General features: G+C 60.6%; 2 protein-coding genes and 1 long non-coding RNA gene across 5 annotated transcripts in view; 1 reads left to right on the forward strand and 2 right to left on the reverse strand.

Moving 5' to 3' along the window:
- On the forward strand, window positions 1-24,378 carry FMNL1 (formin like 1). 2 transcript variants are annotated; one of them, XM_054510773.2, is made up of 27 exons: window positions 1-515; window positions 8,685-8,768; window positions 9,921-10,034; window positions 10,470-10,543; window positions 10,949-11,032; window positions 11,413-11,550; window positions 11,846-11,863; window positions 13,196-13,304; window positions 13,912-13,988; window positions 14,202-14,295; window positions 15,213-15,287; window positions 15,609-15,719; window positions 16,820-16,969; window positions 17,472-17,573; window positions 17,749-18,007; window positions 18,242-18,523; window positions 18,709-18,833; window positions 19,700-19,902; window positions 20,357-20,591; window positions 20,794-20,862; window positions 21,916-21,996; window positions 22,079-22,208; window positions 22,359-22,522; window positions 22,703-22,804; window positions 22,944-23,039; window positions 23,313-23,421; window positions 23,915-24,378. In XM_054510773.2, the coding sequence occupies exons 1-27, from the start codon at window positions 387-389 to the stop codon at window positions 24,016-24,018; spliced, it is 3,318 nt and encodes a 1,105-aa protein (XP_054366748.1). In that variant the 5' UTR covers window positions 1-386; the 3' UTR covers window positions 24,019-24,378. The 2 variants fall into 2 exon arrangements, with proteins under 2 accessions (XP_054366748.1, XP_045744684.1); XM_045888728.3 differs by lacking the exon at window positions 11,846-11,863 and having other exon boundaries at window positions 3-515.
- LOC135362998 (uncharacterized) lies at window positions 12,126-17,956 on the reverse strand. 2 transcript variants are annotated; one of them, XR_010408649.1, is made up of 5 exons: window positions 17,817-17,956; window positions 17,455-17,567; window positions 16,797-16,948; window positions 15,759-15,898; window positions 12,126-12,579 (listed from the first exon to the last, which is right to left on the reverse strand). It is a non-coding gene; the product is annotated as an uncharacterized LOC135362998 (long non-coding RNA). The 2 variants fall into 2 exon arrangements; XR_010408648.1 differs by lacking the exon at window positions 16,797-16,948.
- Window positions 24,320-26,107, reverse strand: part of LOC123854709 (spermatogenesis-associated protein 21) — a 4,070-nt gene continuing 2,282 nt past the window's right edge. The window contains exons 6-10 of the mRNA XM_064583313.1: window positions 25,708-25,779; window positions 25,504-25,624; window positions 25,139-25,317; window positions 24,863-25,021; window positions 24,320-24,565 (exon numbers count right to left, since the gene is read on the reverse strand). Coding sequence (XP_064439383.1) covers window positions 24,438-24,565; window positions 24,863-25,021; window positions 25,139-25,317; window positions 25,504-25,624; window positions 25,708-25,779 — 659 coding nt within the window. The 3' untranslated portion in view covers window positions 24,320-24,437. The remainder of the gene's footprint in view (window positions 24,566-24,862; window positions 25,022-25,138; window positions 25,318-25,503; window positions 25,625-25,707; window positions 25,780-26,107) is intronic.

Here is a 26,107-nt window from a genome sequence, read left to right on the forward strand (position 1 = left end):
CGTAGCGGCGGCGGCGAAATGCGGTTTGCGCGCTCGGGGAGCGACAGCAGAAGTTAGAAAATCGCCGAGGGGGGAGCCCGCGCCGCAGCTTCCTGGCCCCGGCCCAGCCCTCTGGCCCCGGCGGCCTGCAGCCTGACTTCCTCCCCCCACCCCGCAGCTCGCCGCCCGGCTCCTCGGACGGGGCCGCCCCGATGGGACGCCGCGCCCCGGCCCTCGCGCGCCGCTGAGCCGAGCGCCGCCGAGCCGAGCCCGCGCCGCCGCCGCCCGCCGCTGCCCAGCTCGCCCCCCCGCAGCCCCTGCCCCCAGGCCCGGAGCCGCGTCCCCGGCCCCCCGGAAAGCTGGATTTCCGAGGCTGGAGGCGCCTGGCCGACTGGGTGGGGACCACCATGGGCAACGCGGCCGGCAGCGCGGAGCAGCCCGCGGGCCCCGCCGCGCCGTCCCCCAAGCAGCCCGCGGCGCCCAAGCAGCCGATGCCCGCGGCCCGAGAGCTGGAGGAGAGGTTTAACCGGGTTCTGGTGAGTGTGACCCGCCGCGCGCTGGGCGCGGGCGGGGGGCTCCAGGGGCTCGGCACGCGTCCGCGCCCCCGGGGGCTCAGGTACCGCTTGGAGATCCCCGGCCCAGTGGCTGCCCCTACAGGGGGTGGGAGTGACAGTGGCTTCTTTCAGAGTGACTTAGCACTCCCCCCCCAAAACTTTCTTCTGCAGTCGCCCAGTCTGCCGCCCCAAGACACCCCCTTCCCCGGCGCTCCTGGGTCTACAGGTCTAAACAAAAATGTCCTGCGAGGAAGTTGGGAGCCCGGCACGCAAGGGGGGTCCTGGGGCATCCCTTTCCGCGCTGCACGCAGGCCCAGCCATGGGGCGCAGCTCTGGAGCATCTGCTTGTGTCTCCGGGCCAAAGACGGAAGGGTTACATTTTAACGTCCTGGGAGCTGGAGACCGAGTTCAGGTGTTTGGTCCTGATTCGTTCGTGCCTGGGCTACTGGGAGCTGGGTCCTCAGATCATGCAGAGGGAGTGTCTGTGCAGGAGAGATTGCCTGTGGGTCCTTATCTTGGACATTTCCTCCAGCCCACTGAAGGGATTAAGGTTAGGAGGGGTGGGGTCAGGATGGGTTGGTCTCTCTGGCTTGGGGTGGTGCAGAATCCTGGAACCACCCCCCACCCCCGCTATCACCTGCTGGAGGAATTGGGGGGCTTGGAGACTAGGCCCCTGGGGAGAGAGCCATCAGCTCAGGCTGAGCCTGGACGCAGTCAGGATGTGTTTGGGGAGGGGCTCCCGAGCAAAATCAGGGCTCCCTAAGACCTGGTGGGAGGCAGAAGTAGGGAGGGGGAAGGGCCACTCATTCTCACTTCCCTCTCCCTACCTCAGCCCTGTCCCAGGCTTCCTTCTCTAACTAATTGCCTGGTGGCCTGTCTGCTGTCAGCTCCCTTGCTGGACTCTGGGTGACAGGCGAATGAGGCTCTGCTTTTTCCCAGGGGCACTTTGCAGCCTAAGCAGGCAGGCACTGCAGGTCTGAGGGAGGGGGCCCAGGGGAGGTGCAGGCAGGCGAGCGATGCTGGCCCGCGGCAGTGCTCAGTCTGGTGTCCCCTCCATCTCCTTGACATCATTTCCCCTCCCTTGGCCAGTCATTGGGCAGTACTCGCCAGATCCTCTGCATGGCCCCTCATAAGAGTTCCTAGAAATCTTGGCTGCCCCCTCCCAGAAGGAAGGCTAGGAGGGGTTTGGAGGAGCTATCGGGTGGGGTGGGGTCTGGTCTATCCTTGTGAAGGTACTTTGCTTGATTAGGGGAGAGGGAGGGACTCTGAGAGACACCTCACACGGGGCAGGCCCTGATTACCCCATCTCCCCACCTGCTTTCCTTTCCCCAAACCCATGGCCTGGCAAAGCTGAGCTGAGCTGAGCAGATGGGGGAGGGGAGGAGAATGAGGAGAGACAGTCTCTGGGGGTCCATCTGGGGAGCCTGAGTTGGTGGTGGATCCCTGGACCCCTGCCAGCCTGATGGGGGGGGTAGGATATGAGTCTGTCTTTCCCCCCAAGTGTGTGTCTGTGGACAGGGGTGGGACAGGCCATCAGGGTGAGGTGCGGGCCCCAGTCCGCTCTCTGTTATACGCACACTAGTGGGGAGGAGCGGTATGAATAATTCAGACCAGTGGGAAATCCAAAAGTCAAATGGTGAGGTTCTGATGCATGTGTAGTTCTTGATTGCCCTGCTTGTGTTTTGGCCTTAGCTCTGATTGGCTGAGTCTGATGCTAATCGCCATGGGGAGTCCCTGAGTACCAGGGTGTGGAGGGTGGAGGCCCAGAGCCGGGTCTTAGAGGGTGTCTTGGTGGAAAAAGCAGCAGTAACTGGGTAGGCATCTAGGGTGGCAGCACCCACTGGGGCTCAGCTTTCCACCCCAGCCCACAGGACCCCAGTGTGTTTATACTTGGCCTTCTTTCTGGGGAGGGATCAGCCTGTCCCTTGTCCTGTGTGAGCAGAACACACCCCACCCAAGTTCGCTTGGCTAAGAACCTGGCTCCCCTCACTCTCCACCAACAGGGGCATGAGCCCCGCCCTGGGGTGACAGCCTCGCCCCCGCCTGCAGCTGCCTGGGCTAAGTATTTGGCTAACCCCGCGGGCCTGGCAAGCAATATCGCAGGGCGCGTCTCCATCAGAGCCTGCCTCTGTGGCCAGAGTGGAGTCCTGTCCATAGTGAATGTCTACGTGGAGAAGAGCCTCCGACTGCTGAGAGTGATGGGCCCACCACCCGCCAGGAATCCCCGAGTCTTGATGGCAAACGCATAGGCCCTTCGGATATGGTCACATGGCCCCAGGGGAGCTCTTCCTTTTGCTTAATCGCAGCCATTTGGTCCCTGGTGGGGAGTAGGATCCTGAGACCCAAAATCACTCCTTGGCTCCTGGCTGTGGGACCCATCTTGTGGGTGAAGGGCGCCCCCCCCAAGGCCTACCCCTAGACAGGAGATGGAGCTTGCTCTCCCTTTCCCCACCATGACCTTTCTCCCATGTGGGTGGCGGGGGGCTAATTTTCTAAGGAGGCTGTGAGAGAGAGGGGTGCCCCTGCTTAAAATGGGGGTGGGGAGAAAGAGCAGGTTGAGCCAGGGTTTCCTGCTGCGCCTTAGCAACAGTGGAGGAGTGATGGCTGCCCAGAGACACGGGCCTGTTGTGATGGTGGGAAAACCAGCCCGCCAGACTCCACGCTCTCGCCTCTCCTGCGCCGGGCCCAAGGCTCGTGTCTTCCCAGACCTTCCCCTGGAAGGGTCAGGGTTTGGGATGACAAGGCACTCTTTCCAGGCCTTCCAGAAGTTCCATGCTTACGGCCAGGCATAGGACACCCCTGATCTGTCTGGTCAGGGAGGAGCCTGTGACCTTGGGACCAAGGGACCAAGGGAAGGTGTCCCGGACGTTGTGCTTGAGGCCGAGGGTGATGCTGATCCACATGGTTCGGAGGCCGAACCATTCGGAGACGAGTTTGCCTGCTGGGGCCTGGCCCCCTGGGCTGCCCTTAGCATGTGCCCAGGGACGTAGACATTTGGGGAGGCTGTGGGAGGAGGTGAGGACAGCCTCATGCAGGGTGTGGATCCTGGAAGTCCTGCTTTCAGCTGGACCCCTTCCCCGAACAGCAGAGGTAGACTCCATTGTGTTGGCCAGCGCTCTTCTCTGGGGCGAGGCAGATGAAGTTCGGGGAGGGGTAGCTGTAGGGGTGCTCAGGCCCTGGACCTCTCATCTCTGGGGTGTCTTACATGGAGGATCCCAACGGGGCTGGGGCCGTGTGGGCAGATGATGGCCTGGACAGGTACTGTGGGGTGACATTCTTAGCAGGCAGGGCTGGCACACGCTGACCCAGGAAACCCAAGGATGTGGTAAGCATGATTCACAGGGACATCTGGGGCCAGTTGGCAAAGAGCTGGGTAAGATGGGCAGGAGCAGGTGGGGCTGCTCTGGGGGCTACCTCTGCACTTTTCCTGGGAGCATGGGGCCCTGGAAGGTGGCTCAGGCGTCCCCGCCTCTGAGGGGGGCAAGGGTTACTCTCGGGAAAAGCAGACTAGCTTCCTGAGCTCTGAGGTCATTACGCTGGGGGCTTGGATTTTGTCTTTGCCACTTATTACCTGGGTGACCTTGAGCAAGTTACTTGACCTCTCTGAACTTCAGTTTTGCCCACGGGTAGAAAGAGAATGCTGCTGGCCCAGGCTGGCCTCCTGGGATTGTTGAAAGATTAAGTAGAGTTTGCGTGACCCAGAGCAAGTGCTCCAGAAACTCTCCCCGACCGTGAGGAAGCAGATAGGGTCCTCTCCATATTGGAGGCCTTCTAGGCCCCTCTGGACTGTGCCTTTCCCCTCTTCCCACCTCCATTACCGAGACCCACCAAGGTTGCCAACGTCAGCCATCACAGGCCAGGCTGCCCTCGCTGCCATCGTGCAGGTCAGCAACAGTGGGGCCTAGACCCAAAACTGCCTGGTGGCCGGAAACCACGAGAGGGAGGGCCCACCTCTCCTGGAGGGTGGGGCAGTGGTGGTAACTAGCTGTGTGCACATGGGGAGGGGGTGGGGAGGCCTCCACTTCCCTCTGAGAGACGGTGTGCTGGGGGGGTTCCCCAGTGAGTAAGAGCTCAGTGTGGGCAACAACAGGAAGCGTAGGGTGCTGGGTGGCAGGAAATGGGGCTGGCTGTTCCTGGTTCCTCAGACGGCGGACCGGGCCCAGCCTGTCTGAAGACCCCTGGGGGTTCGGGACCCACGTTTCTCGCTGCCCTCAGTGAGAAGGAAACTGAGTCTTCTTACCAGCTTGCCAGGCAGGTCAGCTTGGGCAAGCGACTTAATCATTCTCTGTCTCAGTTTCCCATTTGTGAACTGGAGATCATCATAGTATTTCCTGTGCAAGCTTCTTTTTGAGGTTTAAATGAGTCAGTAGATAGAAACCACTTGGAATGGCACTTAGCACAGAGTGGACGTTTGGGGAATGTGTACTGTTGGTGCTGTAATTCTCCCACCGGCTTAGATCAGCTGGGCAGTCCCTGCTGTCCTGGCTCTCCCACCTGGCTTGCCCCTTGTCCCTGCCATGGGGACCCTTCAACCCTGATGGGAGAAGCTGTGAGCTTTTTGGGGTTCTCAACACCTAATCCTGGGCCAGTAACTCCAGAGTCCTCCTCTAAGTCTGGGATTGCCTAGAACTGCCCCAGAAAATCTATATACTGGAACTTTAAAACGTGAACAAAATGGATTGTGTTTGGAGATGCACTGAGAGCTCTAAAACCAAGGTTGAGGCCATGGAGAGGTGGGCGGAGGGGAGATGGATGGGGAAGTGGGGGCTGGGGGACACTTCCTGGCTTCTGGGCCCATCAGGCTGTGGAGGCCCTGTAGGGCTGGTCTGAGACTGGGCTTGGTACCCAAGTTCAAGGGCATTCTGGGACTCAAAGGGCCAGACGTCATGAGGAGAAGGTGGGCAGGTGGGTTGGGACATAGTCTGAGCTCAAGCTGAAAGTGAAACCGGAGGGTGTGGCTGTGTCCAGATGCAGATGGAGCCCGTCAGTCTCCAGGGAGACCTCTCCAGATGTCAGTACTTGGGGGAGAGTGGGTCAAGGCAGTGCTTGCAAGGGGCTGCTCTTGGGGGAGTGAGGCTGGAGGCCCCTCTTGCCCCTGGAGAGGAAGGGACGGGGGAGGGGAGAACGATCCCCATACATTCTAACAGGAAGGTTTGGAAATCAGCTCCTTTTCTCGGCCACGCCCTCAAAGATGGATCTTTTTCCCTCTTTCCCTGACTCAAAGCCTCAAGGGCAACAGGGAAAGGGGGGCTGGAGGGTCAGTTCATTCTTGGCCAAGCCTCAGAGACAGGTCTGTTGGCTCTGGACGTTTTCACAAACTTCTGCTCATCCCACCGGCCCTCACCTCGGGGTCTTCGGTGGACTCCTCCCACCCCCCAATCTGTGAAACCCCTCTGCGCAGTGTGCATCACTGGAGAGTATTATTACATCAAAACACAGCTTCTCACTGGGTATTTCCGGGAGCTCTGGGAGCCGCGAGGCAGAAGGGAAATGTGCCTATTTTCCGGAGGAGGAGGCTGAGGCTCAAGGAGACAGAGGAGTCGTCAGGCTAGGTGGGCCCAGAAGCTGGATGTCCTGAATCCAGCCCGGGCTCTTCCTCCCCCCAGGTCCCCTCACGGGAGGCAAGTGTTTCTCCCCACTCCCCCCCGCCCCACACCTGGACCTCCCTGACCTTTCCCGTCCCACGTGAGCGCTGTTCGCCAACCTTGGACTTGTCTCTCAGCCCCCGGCCCCGTGGTACCGCCTCCTTGCCGAGGGCCCTGGGTCTGGGGTCTGGGGTCTGCAGCCGTTTCCCAGGAGGGTTTCACTCCACCCTGAGTGAGTGGCATCTTCTGGCTCCTCTCACGCTCCTTAGGGTACCTGTCTCCCCGGTGGGCACAGCCGAGGAGCAGCGGCTAATTAGTGCTCAGCGCTGTCAGAGCTATTTCTGATTTCCGAGCCTAAATTTAGCCTGTCTGGCAGGCTGGCACGTAGCCCCTGGGGCTTGAGCACGCCCAGGTGGGGAAGGGGCAAAGGAGTGGCCTGCCCTCCACCACTGTCGGGACAGGTGGGCCCCACGGCAGAGGCCTCCCCCTCCCCGGGAGTAACCACGGGGCGGCCCCGGGGGAGTGGGCCAGGGCGCTGGTTCGGAATCAGCTCCGGGCTCAAAGCCAGCCTGGCTCCCCGCTTCCTGGCTTGGTGACCTTGGGCAGGTCGTTAAACTCATCTGTCCTTGCACCTGTAAGATGGGACGGGTGGTGCGGACGGTGGTGGTGAGGCTGTCCTCCGCGGGGAGGGCTCAGAGCAGAGCATTAGTTAGCATTAGCTGCTGCCTCTAGAAGTGCCACTGGGCCCATTCCAGGAACCAGACGGGTCCCTGGGGTGGGTGAGGGCCCGGAAAGACCCATGTTGGGAAGCGGCTGTCCCCTGTAAGGCTCAGTGGCTGGGGCTCAGCCACCTCCCTCACTCCTCCTCACCCCCCTTCCCCGCCACCCCCTCTCTCCTCTGAGTCGGCCACGCTCCAAGTTTCCCTGACATTGGCTGCCTCCCAGCCTCCCCCTTCCCCCTGAGCCTCGCCCCACTCTGCCCTGCTGCACCCTGGATCTCTGTGGAGATCTAGGAAAGAGAGAGACAGGGATGGAGAAGGGTCCGAGGGAGGCCTTGCCCTCAGCTCCAAGGGCCCTTCCTGGGCGATCAGTCAGTGGTGGCAGGAGCCGTTCTGGCTACTGGTGGCTTGGGGGAGGGCAGCAGAGGAGACAGCAGCGGTTTCCTCAATCCAGGGGCTCACTTTCGCAATGGGGAGAAGAATGACGTACCCCCATCCCCAGCTGGCCTGGGGGGCCCGGTGGGTAGGCCCTTTCACCTCTCAAGTGGGGCACCCGCCGGAAAGCTTGGGCAATGGGGCCTGAGAGCAGCCAGCTTCCTGTTGTCTGGGACTGACCTAAGGCAGTGATTTTTGGGGGTGAGGTCTGGCCAGAGCCCCAGAACTAGGCCCAGCGCCCCAGCGAGGAAGCTGGCTGCAGAGCCTCGGGTGGGTGTGGCCCCCTCTGTGCTCCAGCTGTGGCCCCCTCTCAGGCCCTTGTGACCGAGGCTGTGTAGTGACCCACCCGAGCTGGTGACAGGGGCCCTCTGACTCTGGGCTGGGGATCCCTGGGGACTCCCACATCCCCAGTGGGACGGAACTCCTTGAGGGCAAGAACTCTCTTGGGGCCTGACGCCTAGGAGACCCTCTTTTAGCCTGGGGTTTACTGAATTGGGGTAGACTGGCGTCGTCTTCTGTGTCTATTAGGAAGACACGCCAAGTTCAGGGGGGCCAGGGATCCCCTGGTGCTGGCAGCACCGGGCAGGACCCTACACCCGCCCTGTGAGGGAGAAGCTGGACGGGCACGGCTGTGGCTGGGGGAGGAGGACCAGGCAGAGCAATGCTGACCTTTCTTAGCTCCTGAGGAGAGTCCCAGCCTGGGCCACCAGCACCACAGAACCAGCATGCTGGCTGCCGGCCCCAGTTCCTGTGGCTGGGTGACCTTCCCCAGGAATCCCCCCCCTGCCCCTCCAGCCGTGATGCGCCTGCTTGGAGTTCCCTGCCTGTCTGACACGCTCCCTTGACTTGTCTCAGTCTCCTCCTTCTAGAAGGGATGAGGAGGGAGGGCGCTGGAGAGGGATGAGGAGGACACAGCTGTTTCCACCCTGGCAAGAGGTTTCCTGGTGTTTGTGACATTGGTGCCCTGGGCCAGGGCCGCACGTAGTCCCCGTGGTGTCTGGTGGCACGCAGGAGTGGGGCACAATGGGGCCTGGCTGGGGATGGATCCCGCCCAAATGCAAGAAGAGATGGTACCCTCTTATTGCACATGGGGAAGTGACCAGAGGTGCCGGGGGCCCCGGGAAGTTAGGCTGAGAACCCATGCCCTTACCATCACGGCCGACGTGCGGGGAGGTGGTGTACGGATGACAGAGCCCGGGCCCTGGGGTCAGGCAGCCTCAGGGCCAAATCCCGGTGTCGCTTTCTAGCTTTGGGCCTCGGTTTTCTCATTGGCTAATCTACTTATCTCCTGGCAAGAGAGGGTGACAGGGATTCACGAGGATGACAGATCTCCTAGGGAGCTGACCCCATGCCTTACCCCTCACATTGGGGCCCCAGGCTCCGGGTCCTTACCTTGTCCTCCCCCTCCCCAGAACTGCATGAACTTGCCCCCGGACAAAGTGCAGCTGCTGAGCCAGTATGACAACGAGAAGAAGTGGGAGCTCATTTGTGACCAGGTGGGTACCAGCCCCTTCCGGCATCAGGGTGCCCTGCCCTGGCCAGGCTGGGGCTGGCAGGAGGGGGGGCACTGCCACGCTGCTGGGAGGGCCAAGACCCTGCCCAGAGGCCTGTGTAGCATCTGCACAGGGTGCTGGGGGTGTCTTCAAGACTCTACAGTCTCCTTCTCTTGGACATGGGCCTCTCCAAGGACCTTATGAGTCCCTAGCAGGGCTGGGTCTGCCCTCTGAAGAGCTGGCAGGGGCTAGTGCGGGGCGCTGGCCAATCCAGCCGGGCCATGTCACCGTCCTCCTTGCTGGGCTTCTTGGAGCAGGCTCTTTTGACCCTCCAGCTCTGGGCTGGGGAGGAGAGGGGGCAACCCCAGGGTCGGGCCTCTTTGACCCCATGGGAGGTGAGGAGGAAGGGACAGCATCCCCGTCCTTCTTTTGCTTGGGCCCAGAGGAACTGGTGTCAACCAAGCAACAGCCCGAAGGTGACCAGTTCCCAAGTGGCAGAGCAAGAACTAGAAGCCCTGTCTCCTGGTGCTCGGTCCTGGGCTTTGCACCGGCACCTGGGTTTGCACCTTTGCGGCTCACCGGGTGCCCCTGCCTCTCCGGCTCCTAGGGCTGCTGTCTGTGGTGGCAGGGAAGACCCCTCTGGCGCTGCTGGGCCAGGGTGGGGACCTCGTTCAGTGAGGGAGGGAGGCCGGGGGTGGGGAGGTGGGGAGCAAGGAGCCTCCCCTGGGAGCCAGCGCTGGGCCTTCGGCTCCTGCTAACGGACTGCAATGGGATAAGCAGGCTGTGCAGGAGTCTGGCGGGTAAGGGCTGGGCCCAGGCGGCAGGGTGAGCAGCTGCTTCCAGAGGCCTTGGGGCTGGGGTAGGGGTCCCTGCCCGCCCCCCCGCCACCAGGGCGGGGTGTGTGACTGTAGTCACGCCTCCAAACCCCACCTCAGGACCGCGCTAGGGCTGTGGCTCGTGAGGCCAGCGTGGGGAGCGAAGGTCCGGGACTCGGGCCTTTTAAAGCAGCCTGGTGGGTGGTTTGGTTAGATCTCTAGTATTTCAGAGGGGCCTTCAGATAGCCTGGGACCCGGGGTCAGAGCTGAGGACGGGATTCGGGGCAAGGGCTGGGGTAACTCTCGCTGTTGCCCTGTTCACCCCACTCTGTCTCCCCAGGAGAAGTTTCAAGTCAAGAACCCTCCCACCGCCTATATCCAGAAGCTGAAGAGCTACCTGGATACCGGTGGGGCCAGCCGCAAGGGAGCGACGGACTGGATGTCTAACCTGGGGGTATATGTCTCCCCCTTTTTCTCTGGCCCTCCCCCCCTGCCACACCTTCTGAGCTCTGGGCAGTTAGAGTAACTGTGTGAATAACCTTTCTGGTGGCCTTTGTGGGTATGTGTATGAATGTGCGCGTATACTTTGAGGGGATTGAGGGGGCCCTGGGCAGGCTCCCTTGCCTAGCTGCGGAGGCTTACACGGGTCCACTCATGTGCACTGTGCAGCGTGTGTGCACGGGGTGGACGGGTGTGTACTACGTGTGTGCTTTCGTGTCCGCACATGGTTGTGAGTGTGTACCCTTGGGTCCACGTGTAGATGTGCGTGTGCATGCATGTGCGTGCGTGCACACGTGTGTGTGTAGCCCAGGTGTCCGTGTATGGATGTACCCAGGGTGGTGGGGGTGCTCAGACTTCACCCACCAGACTCTCCTGTTCTTGGTCCCAGTTTAAGAGGCGAGTTCAGGAGTCCACACAGGTGCTGCGGGAGCTGGAGATCTCCCTGAGAACAAACCACATTGGGTGAGCAAGGGCTCAGATTTCCCTCTTGGGGGCCTCGGAGAGCTCTGTCCCCAGGCAGCTCCTGGGGCTTCCCCCTGCTACTCCCCCGTCACCCCCCAACACCCCCCATCCCCGCATAGGCCGTGCCTGCGGGGCCCCTCTGGGTTGGGGTGTCCAGCACAGCTTCCCTGCCTCCTCTCCTGCCTACCCTCTGTTTACCCCTTGAGGCATGGCGGGGCCATGGGTCCTACCTGAGCCCCCTAGCACCCTCTAGCCTCACTGGGTCTTTTGAGGTTGGGGCTGGCTGGTGTCTCGGGCGTGGGGTGGGGGATGAGCAGCCCCGGGGCCCTGGCCGTGCCTGTTCTGTGCCCAGTCTGGGCAGGACCTCGCTCCTGGCTGGAACTCAGGGAGCCCTGTGCCCTGCAGGTGGGTGGAGGAGTTCCTCAACGAGGAGAACCGCGGCCTGGATGTGCTCCTTGAGTACCTGGCCTTTGCCCAGTGCTCTGTCACGTAAGCCTCCTGCCCCGGCCTCACGCTGCTTCTCAGAGCCCTGGTCCGTGCTTCCCTGTACGTCATCCATGCCTCCGGCCACGTCCATGCGGTGCCGCCCCAGCCCACCCTGGGCTCACGCACACCGCACCCGCGCGGTGGGTGATGTCCCTTCCTCAGGGCCTGCATGGACAGGGAGGGATGTGGCCTGGGGTGGCCAGCTGGGACCTGGGCGGCTTACTCTTCTGTTCCATCATTCCCTGGCCCCCTCCTCTGCCCAGCATAGCACCGAGCACAGCCCCTGATCTCCCCTGCACATACCTCTCTCCCCTCAGCGCTCCCTGCCCTGCCCTCAAGGGCCCCTGCAGGGTGGGCCTTCAGCCCCACTCTAACCCCTGCAGGTATGACATGGAGAGCGCAGACAACGGGGTCCCCGGCTCAGAGAAGAGCAAGCCCCTGGAGCAGTCCGTGGAAGATCTCAGCAAGGGGCCGCCCTCGTCCTTGCCTCCCCAGCCCAAGAGCCGCCACCTGACCATCAAGTACGTGGGTCCCCTTGCAGGGTGGCAGGGGGAATAGAAGATTCACCCCTAGACCGTTGCACCCTGCCAGCCCCGCCCCAGGCCCTTGGGGGTGGTGGGAGGGGCAGCCTGGTATTGGGGGTCACAGTAAGGGCCTCGAGCAGGGCTTGAGAGATGGGTGTGTTAAGAAGCCTTCCAGGGATGGGCACCTAGGAACTGGAATCTGGGTGGGTCTGGGATAAGGAAGGTGCTTCTGGGTTGGTGAGACCTCCCTTGTACCTATCTAACCCCCTCTTCTTTCCTGTGCGGCCTCCAGGTGCCCCCCCTCTCCCCGGTACGTAGCCACCTGGGGGCAGGTGCATGCCTGGTTGGCTCCCTGGGTGGGGGTGGGGTTCGGTGGGGTGTTCAGCTGACACCCCTGGGTTCACCTGCTGTGGATAGGCCACCCCACCCTAATGCAGGACATCCTGCGGGGAGGCGGGGAGAGGGAAGAAGACAGCCCTGGGGCCTCATGTGGACCCCCAGCTTCCATCCTTCCAACTTTGGTCTTAGGGACCTACTTCATATTAAGCCCCAAACTCTCACAATATGTTCCTTTGTCTGCTCATTCATTCACTCATTTAACAAATATTTTCTAGCATTTCCTATGTATCAGGCATGGTAGCAGGTGCTCAGGAGAGAGAGAGATCACCCTGGCTTTGGGAGCCCTTGGTCTAGAAGGGGACAATGTTGGACAGGCTATCGTGGAGGTGTGACCAGGAGCTCTGAGAGGGGAGGTGGCTACCTCCCGGGGCATCAGGAAGGTCTTCCAGAAGAGAGAGCACTGGAACTATGTCTCGCAGATGGATACAGGCTTTACAGGCAGTGATGGGGACAGGGAGGGGCATTCCAGGTGGAAGGAACAGCATGAGCAAAGACTCAGGCATATCTGAGCAATGACGGAAGAAGGACGATGTGGCAGATGGAGGGAGGTGGTAGGGCTTCCCAGTGTTGTTGGAAACACAATAGAATTGTCAAGAGGCACTGATGTGGAAGTCATGATGGGCAGTTCTGCAACAAGGAAAAACAAATACATATTTTTTAGCAAAGAATTATCAAGGACGCTCTTAGCACTTACTATGTATCAGGCACTGTTCTAAGCTCATTTCATAGTCCCCAAAACCCTATCAGGAAGGTACTATTATTACCATTCCTGTTTTACAAATGAGGAAACTGAGGCACAGGGTGATTAAGTAAACTTGCCTAGTAAGTGGTGGCCGGGGATTTGAACCCAGGCAGTCTGAATTCAGAGTTGGCCTTTCAAGATGGCCGATTAGCCCATGAGGCTGGGAGCGCCACCTTGTGGAGAGCATTTCCATGGTGATTTCCAGGCTTTGGCTGTCTTCCCTCTATAGGCTGTCTACCCCCACAACACAGCAACCCTTTTTGATGCCAAGTTGCTGTTAAGGGTCTTTGCCTTCCTGAAGCCCCTCCGTACCCCCTTGCAGCATGCCAGGCCCAAGGCCTCGGGACCAAGGAAGCCTTCCTGCCCTCAGCCGGCCTCTTTGGGTGGGTGGGTGGGAATCAATGGCCTAATGTTCCAGATGTGCCTTGTGGAGGGGGGAGGGGTTGTGGGAAGCCGGGTGTAGGACTCTGAGCCCTGCTGCCTCCCCCCTACTCCGCCCAGGCTGACCCCTGCCCACAGCAGGAAGGCCCTGCGGAATTCTCGCATCGTTAGCCAGAAGGATGACGTCCACGTGTGCATCATGTGCTTGCGCGCCATCATGAACTACCAGGTTGGTCAGCGAGCGTGAGGCACTGGGGGGCCCCGGGGGAGCTGGGCCCGTCCTCACTGGGGGCTGCCTAAGCCGCTGGGGTTCAGGGACCCACTGTCCCCCCCAGCCCCGACCTTGTTCCCTGCTGGAGAACCCTGGGGATGGGGGCTGTTGAGGGTCTTGAGGACGATGAGGCTTGAGGGGAAGCCCAGATTTCTGCCCCCTCCTGGTCAGGTCCCCTGGAGTACCCTGGACATGACTGGGTCAGGGACATGCCTCCTGTGGGGACCTAGGCACCCCCACCAGGGAAGGCTGAACACAGCGCCCTCAGGGACAGCCGCTCTGGGTGATTCTGTTTGGAGGAGTGGCTGGTGCGGCCAGTCCTCCTTCACTGAGCCGGCTGTTGAGGGCTCACTGTGTCCAAGGTGCCGAATCCTGACCCTGGCTTTCGAACAAAGGTATTTAAAAAGAGGGGCCAGGCTCTGGCCGCCACAGAAAAGGCTGTGGTTGGCTCTGAAGAACTTCCCAAGCCTGAGGGCAGTGGGAGACCAGGAGGCAATGGCCCTGCCCAGTAGTCTGGCAGTCCTGGGGGTCTGCCTGGAGGAGCTGACCTTTCCTCTCTCGCCAGTCTGGCTTCAGCCTCGTCATGACCCACCCAGCCTGTGTCAATGAGATTGCTCTGAGCCTCAACAACAAGAACCCCAGGTGAGGTCCGGGCCCCTCACCTTTCTCCACGTCTAGATTCTCCTGCCACTTCACCCCTGGCTACTCTGCTCCCCCATTCTCAGGACTGCTGACCAGGCTCATCCCACCCCTACTCCCCATCAGCTGCCCTCCCTGCACTCCCAGAGCCAGGCCCACCCGCAGCCTTGCTGTGGGGCCTGCTTTCAAGGGGTAAATTGGCCCTCCTGTCCCCAGAACCAAGGCTCTGGTGCTGGAGCTGCTGGCGGCCGTGTGCCTGGTTCGAGGAGGGCATGACATCATCCTGGCGGCCTTTGACAACTTCAAGGAGGTACTGAAGCCCCCCCACCCCAACAGGTGCTTGCTCTCTGGGGTTGCTTGGAGTCCTGTGGCTGGCAGTTGTGGCCTCCGCTGGGGGCAGCTGGGAGTGTTGGGCAGGCATTTGGGGAGCACAGGGTGGGGATAATCTGGGATGGGGAAGCTTTAAAGGGCAGGAGCCAGGTCACGTAGGGGCACTGCCTGGGGCGATAAGGACATCTACGGGGATCTGCTGAACGTCTGACCCTCAGCCTGGCCAGATCCAAACTGGGCTTGGTCCATGCGTCTCCGGGTTGCATACATACGCCTCTGCTGACTCTGGCTAAGTGGATGCATGAGAATATGATGCATAAGGTGGGGTACGGTCATTCATTCCCTTAATGACTATTTGTTGAGTGCCTACTATGTGTCAGGCATAGAGTGGACACTTGGGATGCATCAGTGAGCAAAAGAAACAAAGAAGGCAGGGGAGGACAGATAATAAACAATATACTAAATGAGCAGATTATATAATGTATCTGAAAACTGTGGACACTCTGAGGAACAAGAGCAGGCTGCCAGAGGGGCAGGAGGAACGGGTCGCAGGGTGGACAGGGAGGCCTCCCGGAGATGGTGAAGCTTGAGCAAAGCTGTGAGGGAAGTGAGAGGCTTGGTGTGGTGGCGATCTCGAGTAAGAGCACACCAGGCGCACGGAACTGCAGGTGCAAAGGCCCTGAGGTGGGAAGGTGCTAGGACACCAGTGTGGCCAGTGCAGTAAGTGAAGGGAGGGCTGGGGGAGATGGAGAGGGAGGGGAGGTTTTGAGCAGAAGAGCGACGTGGCCTGACTTCGATTTAGTGGGGAGGAGCCCGTAGAAAGACAAGGGTGGTGGCTGGAAATGGCTTGGGAGGTGTGTCACTGGGGCCCTCATGACAGCCATTCTCCCCACCCAGGTGTGTGGGGAGCAGCACCGCTTCGAAAAGCTGATGGAATATTTCCAGAAAGAGGACAGCAACATTGACTTCATGGTGAGCTCGGGAGCCCAGGCCGGGCCTGGCCACCCTGGCCACCCTCGGTGTGAGGAGCAGCCTGGGGGCCGGGGTCTCCGGCTTCTGGGCTCTGCTCCTGTGAAGTATGAGGACTGAGTGGCTGGTCGGGGAAGGGTGGATGTCAGAGACAGGGAAGCTGGAGGGAGGGGACCTGGGGGAGAAATACGGGTAGGGCCAAAGCTGGGTTCGCTGAGTGAGAAATGGGGAAAAGGAGAGACTTGGGAGTAAATGGGGGGACAGAAGGCACTGAGCACCCCCACCCGGAGGGTCACAGCCCTGCTTGTGGGCTCTGCTTCCCAGGTGGCCTGCATGCAGTTCATCAACATCGTGGTCCACTCCGTGGAGAACATGAACTTCCGTGTCTTCCTGCAATATGAGTTCACGCACCTGGGCCTGGACTTGTACTTGGAGGTGAGCCGTGCATCCCCCCGCTGGGACTTAACCACTCACCAACTGCAGAGTGTGGCTCTGTGCTTAGCAGCGTGGGTGTTGAGGTCAGGCAGATCTGGTTCAAATCCCGACTCTGCCCCTTCCAAGCCCATGTGACTTTGGATAGGTTTCTTCTTCTCTTGGAGTCTCATTTTTCCCATCTGTGAAACAAGAGAATCATAAAGGTAATAATGACTCTCAGTAGAATGAGGCAGAACGTTTTCTGCCACCTTATAGGCACGTGGTCCATGGAGCTATTATCACAGGCACCGGAACAGGCTCTGGGTGGCCCTGGGTCTGTCTGGCTTTGGGAGCATCAGCGTCAGACAGGTTCTGACTGAAGCGCATAATGGGGAGCATGGAGATATTGGGCCACAGTGGGAGCTGGCTCATGTTGGATGCGTCCAGGTCCTAGAGGAGTTCCTTGCCCTGGGGACGGTAGGCAGAGGGGCTTGGCGCTTCCTGGTCCAGCCTGTGCAGAGAAGCTGCAGGTTCCCCGATTCCTTTGGGAGGCTTCTTGGAGGAGCAGGGCCTTTGGGATTGGATTTCTGAAAGCCAAAAGGTGAAAAGCTGGTGGGGGTGATATATCCATGCAGGGGAATATTATTCAGCCCTGTAAGGGAATGAAGTACTGATACATGCTACCACATGGAGGAACCTTAAAAGCATTATGCTAAGTGAAAGAAGCCAGACACAAAAGCCCCAAAACTGTATGATTCCTTTATATGAACGTCCAGAAGAGATAAATCCACAGGGGCAGAAGGTCGATTGGCAGTTGCCAGCGGTCGGGGGAGGAGCGAATAGGGACTGACTGCGAACAGGTACAGGGGTTCTTCTGGGGTGATGAAAATGTTCTGGAATTAGACAGTGGTGATGTTTGCACAACCCTGTGAATATACGAAAAACTACTGAATTCTATGCTTTAAAATAATGAATTTTATGGTATGTCAATTATATCTCAATAATAATAATGAAAAAGCACGCTGGGGCTCAGGCCCCTCCCTCTAGGCCCTAGGGGTGAGGGGGGGTCCTGGAAAGACCCCTCAGCTCCGGCCTCACCCTGCTCTTTCCGTCCGGGGCAGAGGCTGCGGCTCACCGAGAGTGACAAGCTGCAGGTGCAGATTCAAGCATACTTGGACAACGTTTTCGACGTGGGTGCGCTGCTGGAGGATACGGAGACCAAGAACGCGGTGCTGGAGCACATGGAGGAGCTGCAGGAGCAGGCGGCCCTGGTGAGAGCCGCTCCCCAACTCGGCCCAGCCCATAGGAGGCCCCCGGGGCCTCGCACCGGCATCAGGCATTAGTTCTGGGTATGAGTAGCGGGTGGCTGTCTGCCTGGCCCCTGACTTGGACCTGAATCCAAATCTCGAATCCTGTGGCCTCTTTCTCAGTGAGCCTTCACTGGGCTCCTACCCTGCGGGACCTCCGAGGAAGGCAGGCCGCTCCTCTCCCGGCGCTCGGAGCCCACACCCTGGCTTGGGTGGAACTGGGTGCCTGGCGCCCGTCCTGGCCCAGTCTCTCTCCACCCACCTCCCTCCTCAGGGGTGCCTTGGTTCCTCCTCCCGGGAGAATGTTAGTGCCCTCAGGATCTCACCTACTTGGGTTCAAGTGCCAGGCTCAGCCCACCCGCTAGGCACGTCCGGAAGCCTCCCCCAGCCCTGCAGGCAGGCGTGCCTGCTGCCACCCCCTCAGTGCCCAGCGGCGGGTGGGGGCTCACCATGAGCTGTGCCACAGCTGACAGAGAAGCTTCGGGACGCGGAGAACGAATCCATGGCCAAGATCGCCGAGCTGGAAAAGCAGCTAAGCCAGGCTCGAAAGGAGTTGGAGACCCTGCGGGTGAGGCTGGGGGCTGAGGGGGCCGGGCCAGGGCCGGGCCAGGCTCGCAAGACCCGGCCCGGTGGGGCTTCTAGGCTTGACACTTCCTCTACTCGGGCAAGAGGGTGGGGGCTCTGTGCCGGGCCTGCTGGAGGCACTGACCTCCCCCCCCCCCCCCCCGCCCCGGGGCTCACAGGAGCGCTTCAGCGAGTCGACCCCCATGGGCGCCTCCAGGCGTCCTCCTGAGCCTGAGAAAGCGCCTACCTCCGTCCCGGCGGCGCGGCCCTCGGCGCTCGAGCTGAAGGTGGAGGAGCTGCAGGAGAAGGGGTTAATCCGTATCGTGCGGGGGCCAGGGGATGCTGTCTCCATCGAGATCCTTCCGGTCGCTGTGGCAACTCCGAGCGGCAGTGACGCCCCGACTCCCCCCGGAGTGCCCACCGGCTCACCCAGCCCAGGTGCGCAGGAGCTTCGGGCTGGGTGCGGTGGGCGTGGGGGAATCGGGGTCTGGAAGGAGAGTGGGGAGACGTGGGTTCGGGGTTGTGGGCGTGGCTCAGGTGGTTGCGGGAGGGTAGACGGGGACCCAGTGCGCATGCGTAGGGAGGGGAGGCAGAGGCCAGAGCACCGAGGTCCAGAACTTGATACGCCCCTCCTTCTTCCCGTCTTGGGTTCTCGGTTCTCTCTCGGCTCAGAACTCCCACCTGCGGCAGAGCCGGCTCCCAGAGCAGCACCCCCACCGCCGCCTCCACCACCTCCACTTCCCGGCCTCCCCGACCAGCAGGAAGCCCCGCCTTCGGCACCCCCACTGTCCTCACCCCTCCCTGGCAGCTCCGAGCCCCCGCCCCCGCCGCCGCTGCCGGGAGACTTGCCGCCCCCACCCCCGCCCCCACCGCCGCCTCCCGGCACAGATGGACCCGTGCCTCCGCCGCCTCCAGGGGGTCCCTCTGGAGGGTCCGGCCCTGAGATGGGCCCAGGTGAGTGGACCGCCCAGGGCTGGGGTCAGATATGGAGGTGCCCGGACCTCAGTGTCCTCCAGGACCTTGTGTACGGGGGCCTCCTATTTCCTTCTGCCTGTCCTGTCAGGCCTCTCTGGGCCCTGGGTCCCGCCAACGACCCCACCCTCACCTCCCCAGTGCTCACCACTCTCTCCCTGTCCCAGGAGTGAAGGCCAAGAAACCCATACAGACCAAGTTCAGAATGCCACTCTTAAACTGGGTAGCCCTGAAACCCAACCAGATCACGGGCACTGTCTTCACTGAGCTCAATGACGAGAAGGTGCTGCAGGTGAGTGTGGCCCTGTCTTGCTTCCAGTGTGGGCGCCAGGGGAGAGGGGACTTGCCTGGATCATGCTAGGGCATCTCCTTCACCCTATTGTATGGATGAGGGCATGGAGGCCCAGGGATGGGTGTTAAACTACGTGGATTGTTAAGATACATGGATTAGTGTATCTGATAGGCAGTATGTCCTGACTCCCCTGGAGGCTTTCCCCTCACTCATTGTAGAGGGCACATCTGGCCTCCCGTCTGGCCTCTCCTCCTTTTAAGCTTCTTTCCCACCACCCCCACAGGCAACCAGGGTTTCAACCCCTTTTTTTTTTTTTTTTTTTTTTTTTAAGAGGGAGTAGGGTGGAGTGCAGGGGTGGGGCAGAGGAAGAGGGGGAGAGAGAGTCCCAAGCAAACTCCAAGCTCAGCGAGGAGCCCAATGTGGGGCTCAGTCTCACAACCATGAGATCATGACCTGAGCCAAAATCAAGAGTCAGATGCTCAACCAACGGAGACACCCAGGCACCTCCAGCCCTTCTAATTCTACTTTTAGTTTTCCAAAAGGAATGTGTTCTCTTGCTTCCAGGCCATTGCTCATGCTGTTCCTTCTGCCTGGAATGCCCTTCCCTTTCCCCTTTTTACCCCCGGCCAATTCAGCTTTTCCTTCAGCTGTAAGGGCTTGGAGTCTGGGTCCCCAGTGTTGGGTACTGCTCTTCCTCCTCGATGCTCTCTGTACTTTCCCTATATCCCCCATCAGGGCTTGTGGTCAAGCCGGGTTACTGGTTTGTTTCTCTGCTGGTGGTGTGGTCAGAGCTGGATAGCTGGTTCAGCCAGGAATATATCAGACCCCAGCCCGCCCAGCCCCACCTCCTCTCCCTGTGCCCTCAGGAGCTAGACATGAGTGACTTTGAGGAGCAGTTCAAGACTAAGTCCCAAGGTCCCAGCCTGGACCTCAGTGCTCTCAAGGGTAAGGCAGCCCAGAAGGCCCCCAGCAAGGCCACCCTCATCGAGGCCAACCGGGCCAAGAACCTGGCGATCACCTTGCGCAAGGGCAACCTGGGGGCTGACCGCATCTGCCAGGCCATTGAGACGTGAGTACCTCTGCCCTGTACTTGTGAGTAGCCCAGCCCCTCTACTAGGCCAGGGTCATCAGGCATCTGGTAAAAGAGTCCCAACTACTTCATGCTAACCCTGGTCAGGGAGTAGGGCTGGGAACCTTGTTCCCATTTTCAGGCCAAGAAAACTGAGGCCATAGTGTGAGTCCACGCCCAGACTGAGACATTCCCGTTTCCTCCCTGCTTCCTTGCCCAGCTGTGGGCACTCAGGCCCAGGCATTTACAGCTGGGCCTCTGGCACTGATGTATGATAGGGACCTCTGGCTTCCCAGCTCCCAACTTCCCTGACTCCTACCTCTTGGTCCCTGAAGCTATTGGCAAAGAGCAAATACTGAAGTTCATTTATTCAATCGAGGTAGTGGGGTGGGGGTATAGTCCTGCCCTCGAGAACTGGTGGGTATAGAGCGATAACTACCCCACCTTCCACCAGGTACGACCTACAGGCCCTTGGCCTGGACTTCCTGGAGCTGCTGACCCGCTTCCTGCCCACGGAGTACGAGCGTAGCCTGATCGCCCGCTTCGAGCAGGAGCAGCGACCCATGGAGGAGCTGTCGGAGGAGGACCGCTTCATGCTCCGCTTCAACCGCATCCCGCGCCTGCCCGAGCGCATGGCCACGCTCACCTTCCTGGGCAACTTTCCGGATACTGTCCAGCTGCTGATGCCGGTGTGGGCGGGGCAGGCAGAGCGGTGTGGGCGGGGCAGGGCGGTGTGGGCGGGGCAGGCAGGGCGCCGTGTTCTGGGTTGGGCATGCGAGGCGGCAGCTAGCAGCCTCCGCGGGGAGAGGGCATGTAGGAGTACTTGAGCCTCCCATGGGCTTGCCCCCCACCCTGCCCCAACTTATCTTGCCTCTCCAATTGCACCCCCAGCAACTGAATGCCATAATTGCAGCCTCAATGTCCATCAAGTCCTCTGACAAACTCCGCCAGATCCTGGAGGTGAGAGCCCGGGGCAAGGGCCTGGGAAGTGGGGCCCACTCATGACTCCTCGCCTGTTCTGGGTCGTGTGAGGGGGAGACCCCGGCCTTGCCCTGCATTCCTAGGATGCAACAGATATGTTCCCAACTCTCACATGGAAAGACAAAGCTAAGACAGGGTGGAGGTCCTGTCTACAACAGTGCGCCTTAGACTCCTCCTGAGGGCTGAGCCCCCTCGGGATCACTGTGTGATTAGCAGAGCGCCCACACCTGCTCAGTGGAGTCTAGTGGAGGTCCCGGGAGCCAGTAGAAATGGCTGTTAGATAGACGGTGACATCACAGCCGAGGGGATGTCAGCCACGCAGTTCTGGGTGGGAACAGCAGAGGGCAACACTGGGTATGCTAGGGGGCACCTGGCTGGCTCAGTCGATTGAGTATTATAAGACTTTTTTTTTCAGTTTATAATTATTTATTTAAGAAATCTCTACACTACACCAAATGTGGGACTCGAACTCATGACCCTAAGATCAAGAGTCGCATGTTCCTCCAGCTGAGCCAGCCAGGCGCCCCAAGCATGTGACTCTTGATCTCGGGGTTGTGGGTTCGAGCCCCACGTTGGGTGTGGACATTACTTAAAAATAAAATCTTAGGGCTCCTGGGTGGCTCAGTTGGTTAAGCGACTGCCTTCGGCTCAGGTCATGATCCTGGAGTCCCTGGATCGAGTCCCGCATCGGGCTCCCTGCTCGGCAGGGAGTCTGCTTCTCCCTCTGACCCTCCCTCCTCTCATGTGCTCTCTCTCTCTCATTCTCTCTGTCTCAAATAAATAAATAAAATCTTTAAAAAATAAAAAAAATAAAAAAAATAAAATAAAATCTTAAAAACATTGGGGAGGCCAGGCACGTATGTCAGACAGCTACAAACGCGTGTACATGGTCATGGACCTGAGGGGCCGGCGCAGGAGTCTAGTGCGGGCTGAGCGTGTGGGGCTTGCTTTTCACCACATTTTCTTGTGTAGTTTATACTTGAGGGGGTTCCCTCAGCCCCAGCACCTGCTGAGCATCCCCCTCCCCCCCAGATTGTCCTGGCCTTTGGCAACTACATGAACAGCAGCAAGCGTGGGGCAGCCTATGGCTTCCGGCTCCAGAGCCTGGATGTGGTGAGGAGCACAAGGAGGGGTTCCCTGGCCTGGGGGATGGGGGACAGCGGTGGCCTGCGGCTGACAACAGGCCTGCATGCAGCTGCTGGAGATGAAGTCGACTGACCGCAAGCAGACGCTGTTGCACTACCTGGTGAAGGTCATTGCCGAGAAGTACCCACAGCTCACAGGCTTCCACAGCGACCTGCACTTCTTGGACAAGGCAGGCTCAGGTATTGGTGCAGGTACTCCCTCCTGGGCGGGGAGGGGCTCTGCCCTGGGGGCTGATAGGGGTTGAGAAAAAGTGAGGGGACCACAGGATGTCATTGGACGGGAATGCCACCTCTCTGATTCCCTGCCTCTGTGCTGCCCACCCCCCCCAGTGTCCTTGGACAGCATCCTAGGGGATGTGCGCTCCCTGCAGCGAGGCCTGGAGTTGACCCAGCGAGAGTTTGTGCGGCAGGACGACTGCATGGTGCTCAAGGAGTTCCTGAGGTCCAACTCGCCCACCATGGATAAACTGCTGGCAGACAGCAAGACCGCTCAGGTGGGCCGGGGCTGGCCGGGCCCTGGAGATGGGGTGGTGGTGGTGGTGGGGGGGGATGAAATGGGGGAGGGGGCAGGGGGCCCACCTGCCTGGAGGAGCAGAGATGAAGTGGCCAGTGTCTTAAAGGCACATGGAGCTCCTAGGGGTTGTGCTGGTGGGGCTGACAGGCTGTGCCCACAGGAGGCCTACGAGTCCGTGGTGGAGTACTTCGGAGAGAACCCCAAGACCACGTCCCCCTCCATGTTCTTTTCCCTCTTTAGCCGCTTCATCAAGGCCTACAAGGTATGTGTGTCTGGTGGGCAGGCTGGGACCCCTGCGGGGCATTTTGGCCTCTCCACCTGGGCAGTGTGGAGGGTGGGGGACGCTTCTGTCTGGGGGTAGGATAAGACTCCCCTCACGGAGACCCACCTTGGCCCCCCAGAAAGCTGAACAGGAGGTGGAACAGTGGAAGAAGGAGACAGTAACCCAGGAGGCAGGTGCCGACGCCCCCGGCAAAGAAGAAGCCCCAGCACCCAAGGTAGGCAGCTGCGCCTGAGCTTGGCACTTTGCAGGGATCCTCATCCCAAAGATCTGGCCCTCTTCCGTACCCTCATTTCTGTGAACAGACCCTGCCCAAGGTGAGGACGGTGCCCCAGCAGCCTGGGATGGATGGGAAGGGCTTCCTCCTGCTCCAGCCTGCTGTGGGGGACCAGGCAGACAGATGTTCTAGGGTCTGGTGGCCTGGGGAGAGGGGATCCTGGAGTTGGAGCTACTCACCTTCCATGCCCTACCCCCCCCATCACCACCCAAGGCCCGGAGGCAGCAGATGGACCTCATCTCCGAGCTGAAGCGGAAGCAGCAGAAGGAGCCACTTATCTATGAGAGTGACCGCGACGGGGCCATTGAAGATATCATCACAGGTGAGGCTTTGGCTGGGCCTGTCCTATCCTCTCTCCGTCCTTCTAATGCTGTCCTCCTCCCTCTCCCCACTCTAGGGGTCTGGCTGTCTCACTGCTTCTTGCTACTTTTTCTGTCTTTTTTCCTTTCTCTCCCCCCTCCTCCCTCCCAACCCTCAGTGCTCAAGACGGTGCCCTTCACGGCCCGCACTGGCAAGCGGACGTCCAGGCTCCTCTGTGAGGCCAGCCTGGGAGAAGAGATCCCTCTCTAGCCCCCAGGTACCTGGGTAGCCTGGCCTGTGATCCCAGAAGCTGCCCACAACCCTGGGGGCCCCTTGGGGGACTGGATCATGCTACCCTCCCTTGGGCCATGCGTGGCTGGGGTGTGCTTGAGCGGGGTCTGGTAAACATAGGTCCCTCCCCACATGCACACCACCTGGGTCCCTACAATGGGGAGGCAGACTCCTAGCCCCGGGGCAGACTTCAGAAGGTAAGTGTCTCTCCTCTTGGCTGCCAGATCTGCGGAACCAGCCCTACATCCGTGCAGACACAGGCCGCAGAAGTGCTCGTCGGCGCCCCCCGGGACCCCCCATGCAGGTCACCTCGGACCTCTCGCTGTAACCGCTCTTTCTGGCAGATGGACTCAGTGGGGAGTGGGGGGTGGTGGCAAGCCGGGGCTCAGGGGCTCAAGGAAGGTGGTCCTCAGCTCGGCTGGGCCGGGCAGCCCCCTCTGCTGCTGCCGCCGTTCTCCGAGATGGTCCCACCTCAAGTGGTCGGGCGCGGGGGCGTGGGGGGGACAGCATCGCCGGCCCCTCCCCCAAATGCTGCGTGCAGCACCCCTCTCCCCCTAATAGCCATACTTAGCCTCAGCCGGAGCCTGGCCTGTAACTTATAAAGTGCAACCTCGCGCTCCACCCCCAGCTCCGGGAACTCTCCATAACCTTATTTTTATACAAGATTAATAAAGATGTTTGCAAAAGATCCGCGTCCGCTCTGTGCCCCGCCCCACCACACGCAACCCGTTTTGCTCCGCAAACGCTTTACTTTTTCATAGCAGGTTTCTGCACACAGGCTGGCGAAGGGGAGAAGGGCTGCTTCTGCACTAGAGTTGGGGGGGAGGGAGTCATCTTCGCGGGGCGCAGATAGTCTAGTGGCTGGCCCACGAACTCTGTGGGAGGGCAGAGGGGGCGTGCGGAGGATCAAGCCGGCAGCTCCCGTTTAGAGACTCTGGATTAGCCCCACCTCAGTCCTCCTTTCTACCCGCCCCGCCCCATTTCCGCCTCCTATCTGGGTACCTGCCCCTTTTTCTTAGGCTCCGTCCTAGCCTTGGTCAAGCCCTGCGTGATCCCAGATTACTTCGCCGGCCTCCTCCGGGTTTCCCGGAGTCCGGCTCCCACTCTTCGCCGGCCCCGCCCCCGCCCCGCCCCAGCCCCGCCCCAGCCCCGCCCCCTCCCTCTGCTCTCACCCGGGCTGAGAGACCTCCGGGTGGGCGCGAGCTTGTGGCGGCTGGAGTGGCAGGACTTGGGAAGTCGGACGTCGGGGCGCGGGGCTCGGGGCCGCATCCAGTCTTCTGGGGGTGTCCGCCCCGCCAAGTTAGGTATCTGAGAGTAGGGGCTGCGCGCACCTGGCCCGGGGAAAGCGGCGGGGCGGGGGGGGAGGAGGAAAAGGAGAGGCTAGTCCTGACAGCAGGTCCCGAGGGAGGGTCCCCCCTCGGCGGGTCCCCGCCTGGCCCGGGGCGCACCCGCTTTGTGCAGTCTGTGCAGCGAGCGCTCCAGCTCGGCGCCGGAGAGGCCGCTGAGGCGCGCGGCCTGGCAGAAGAAGGTGAGGCCGGCGTGAGTGCGCACGGTGACAGTGTGGCCGCGGGAGCGGCCCCTCCAGCCCGGGTTCAGCCGCAGAGCCCGCTGCTTCTTGGTGTAGTAGCTTGAGGGGACAGGTGGGGGGCAGCCTCGTCAGACACCGCCTCCCCCAGTCCTCTCCATCTCACAGGACAGGAAGCCACAGGAAACTGCCCCAGAATTCAGGGCTCCCGTCTCCCTCAGGGGATCCCTGCACGGGGCAGCATCTGCTCCCCCATCCTGGGTCCTGAAGCTGGGGACATGGGCCTACCTCATCACTTCCTGCACCACCTTGCGGGGCAAGAAGCCTTGGCTCATCAACTTGAACAGCATCTCTAAGAACAGGGTTTGCAGGCCCTGGGGGTCACAGAACCGGCTGTTCCTCACCTGGCCTGGGGGCAGAGATCATGGGGGAGTGTGAGGAGGAGCCTCCCCCAGTCCTGGCCGTTCCCACCCCACCAGCCTTGCCCCTCACCCAGGCACTGAGCCAGGCGGTGGCTGTCAGTAAGGACACCCAGGAAGTCTTTGAAGCTTACAGTTCCGTCACCTGGGAAGAGAGAGAGGAGGGGGTGCTGTGGGGGCCTCCCCTGCAGAAGGCCCACCCTGCATATGCTTTAGGGGTGTCTTTGCATCTCCTTCCAGACATTAGAGAATCCAGTCTCCCCTCCAGCCAAATGTCAACCCCAGTGGAATGGGGGAGAAATAGCCCTTGCCCTTGGGGATCCCCAAATCAGGATGATTAACACAGCAAAAATTTTTAGGGGCTACGGGATAGGTGTGTTGATCAGAGCAGGATTCCTGGAAGAGGGAACTTTAAAATAGGACCAGGCCGGGGATTCTGTGGGCAAAGGAGACACTGTCCAGGGCTAGAAGTG

The sequence above is a fragment of the Mirounga angustirostris genome, unplaced genomic scaffold (genome assembly GCF_029215605.1).
Source record: "Mirounga angustirostris isolate CCGP_5_RB_7025 unplaced genomic scaffold, mMirAng1.0.hap1 SCAF_17, whole genome shotgun sequence".
In the NCBI taxonomy this organism is placed as follows: Eukaryota; Metazoa; Chordata; class Mammalia; order Carnivora; family Phocidae; genus Mirounga; species Mirounga angustirostris.

What these genes read in the sequence shown, in the direction of transcription:
- FMNL1 (XM_054510773.2), top strand. Translation starts at nt 387, where the DNA reads ATGGGCAACGCGGCCGGCAGCGCGGAGCAGCCCGCGGGCCCCGCCGCG. An exon ending in ACAGCAACATTGACTTCATG is followed by an intron (nt 15,288 to 15,608) that starts GTGAGCTCGGGA and finishes TCTGCTTCCCAG; the next exon opens with GTGGCCTGCATGCAGTTCAT. An exon ending in ATCTGCCAGGCCATTGAGAC is followed by an intron (nt 19,903 to 20,356) that starts GTGAGTACCTCT and finishes ACCTTCCACCAG; the next exon opens with GTACGACCTACAGGCCCTTG.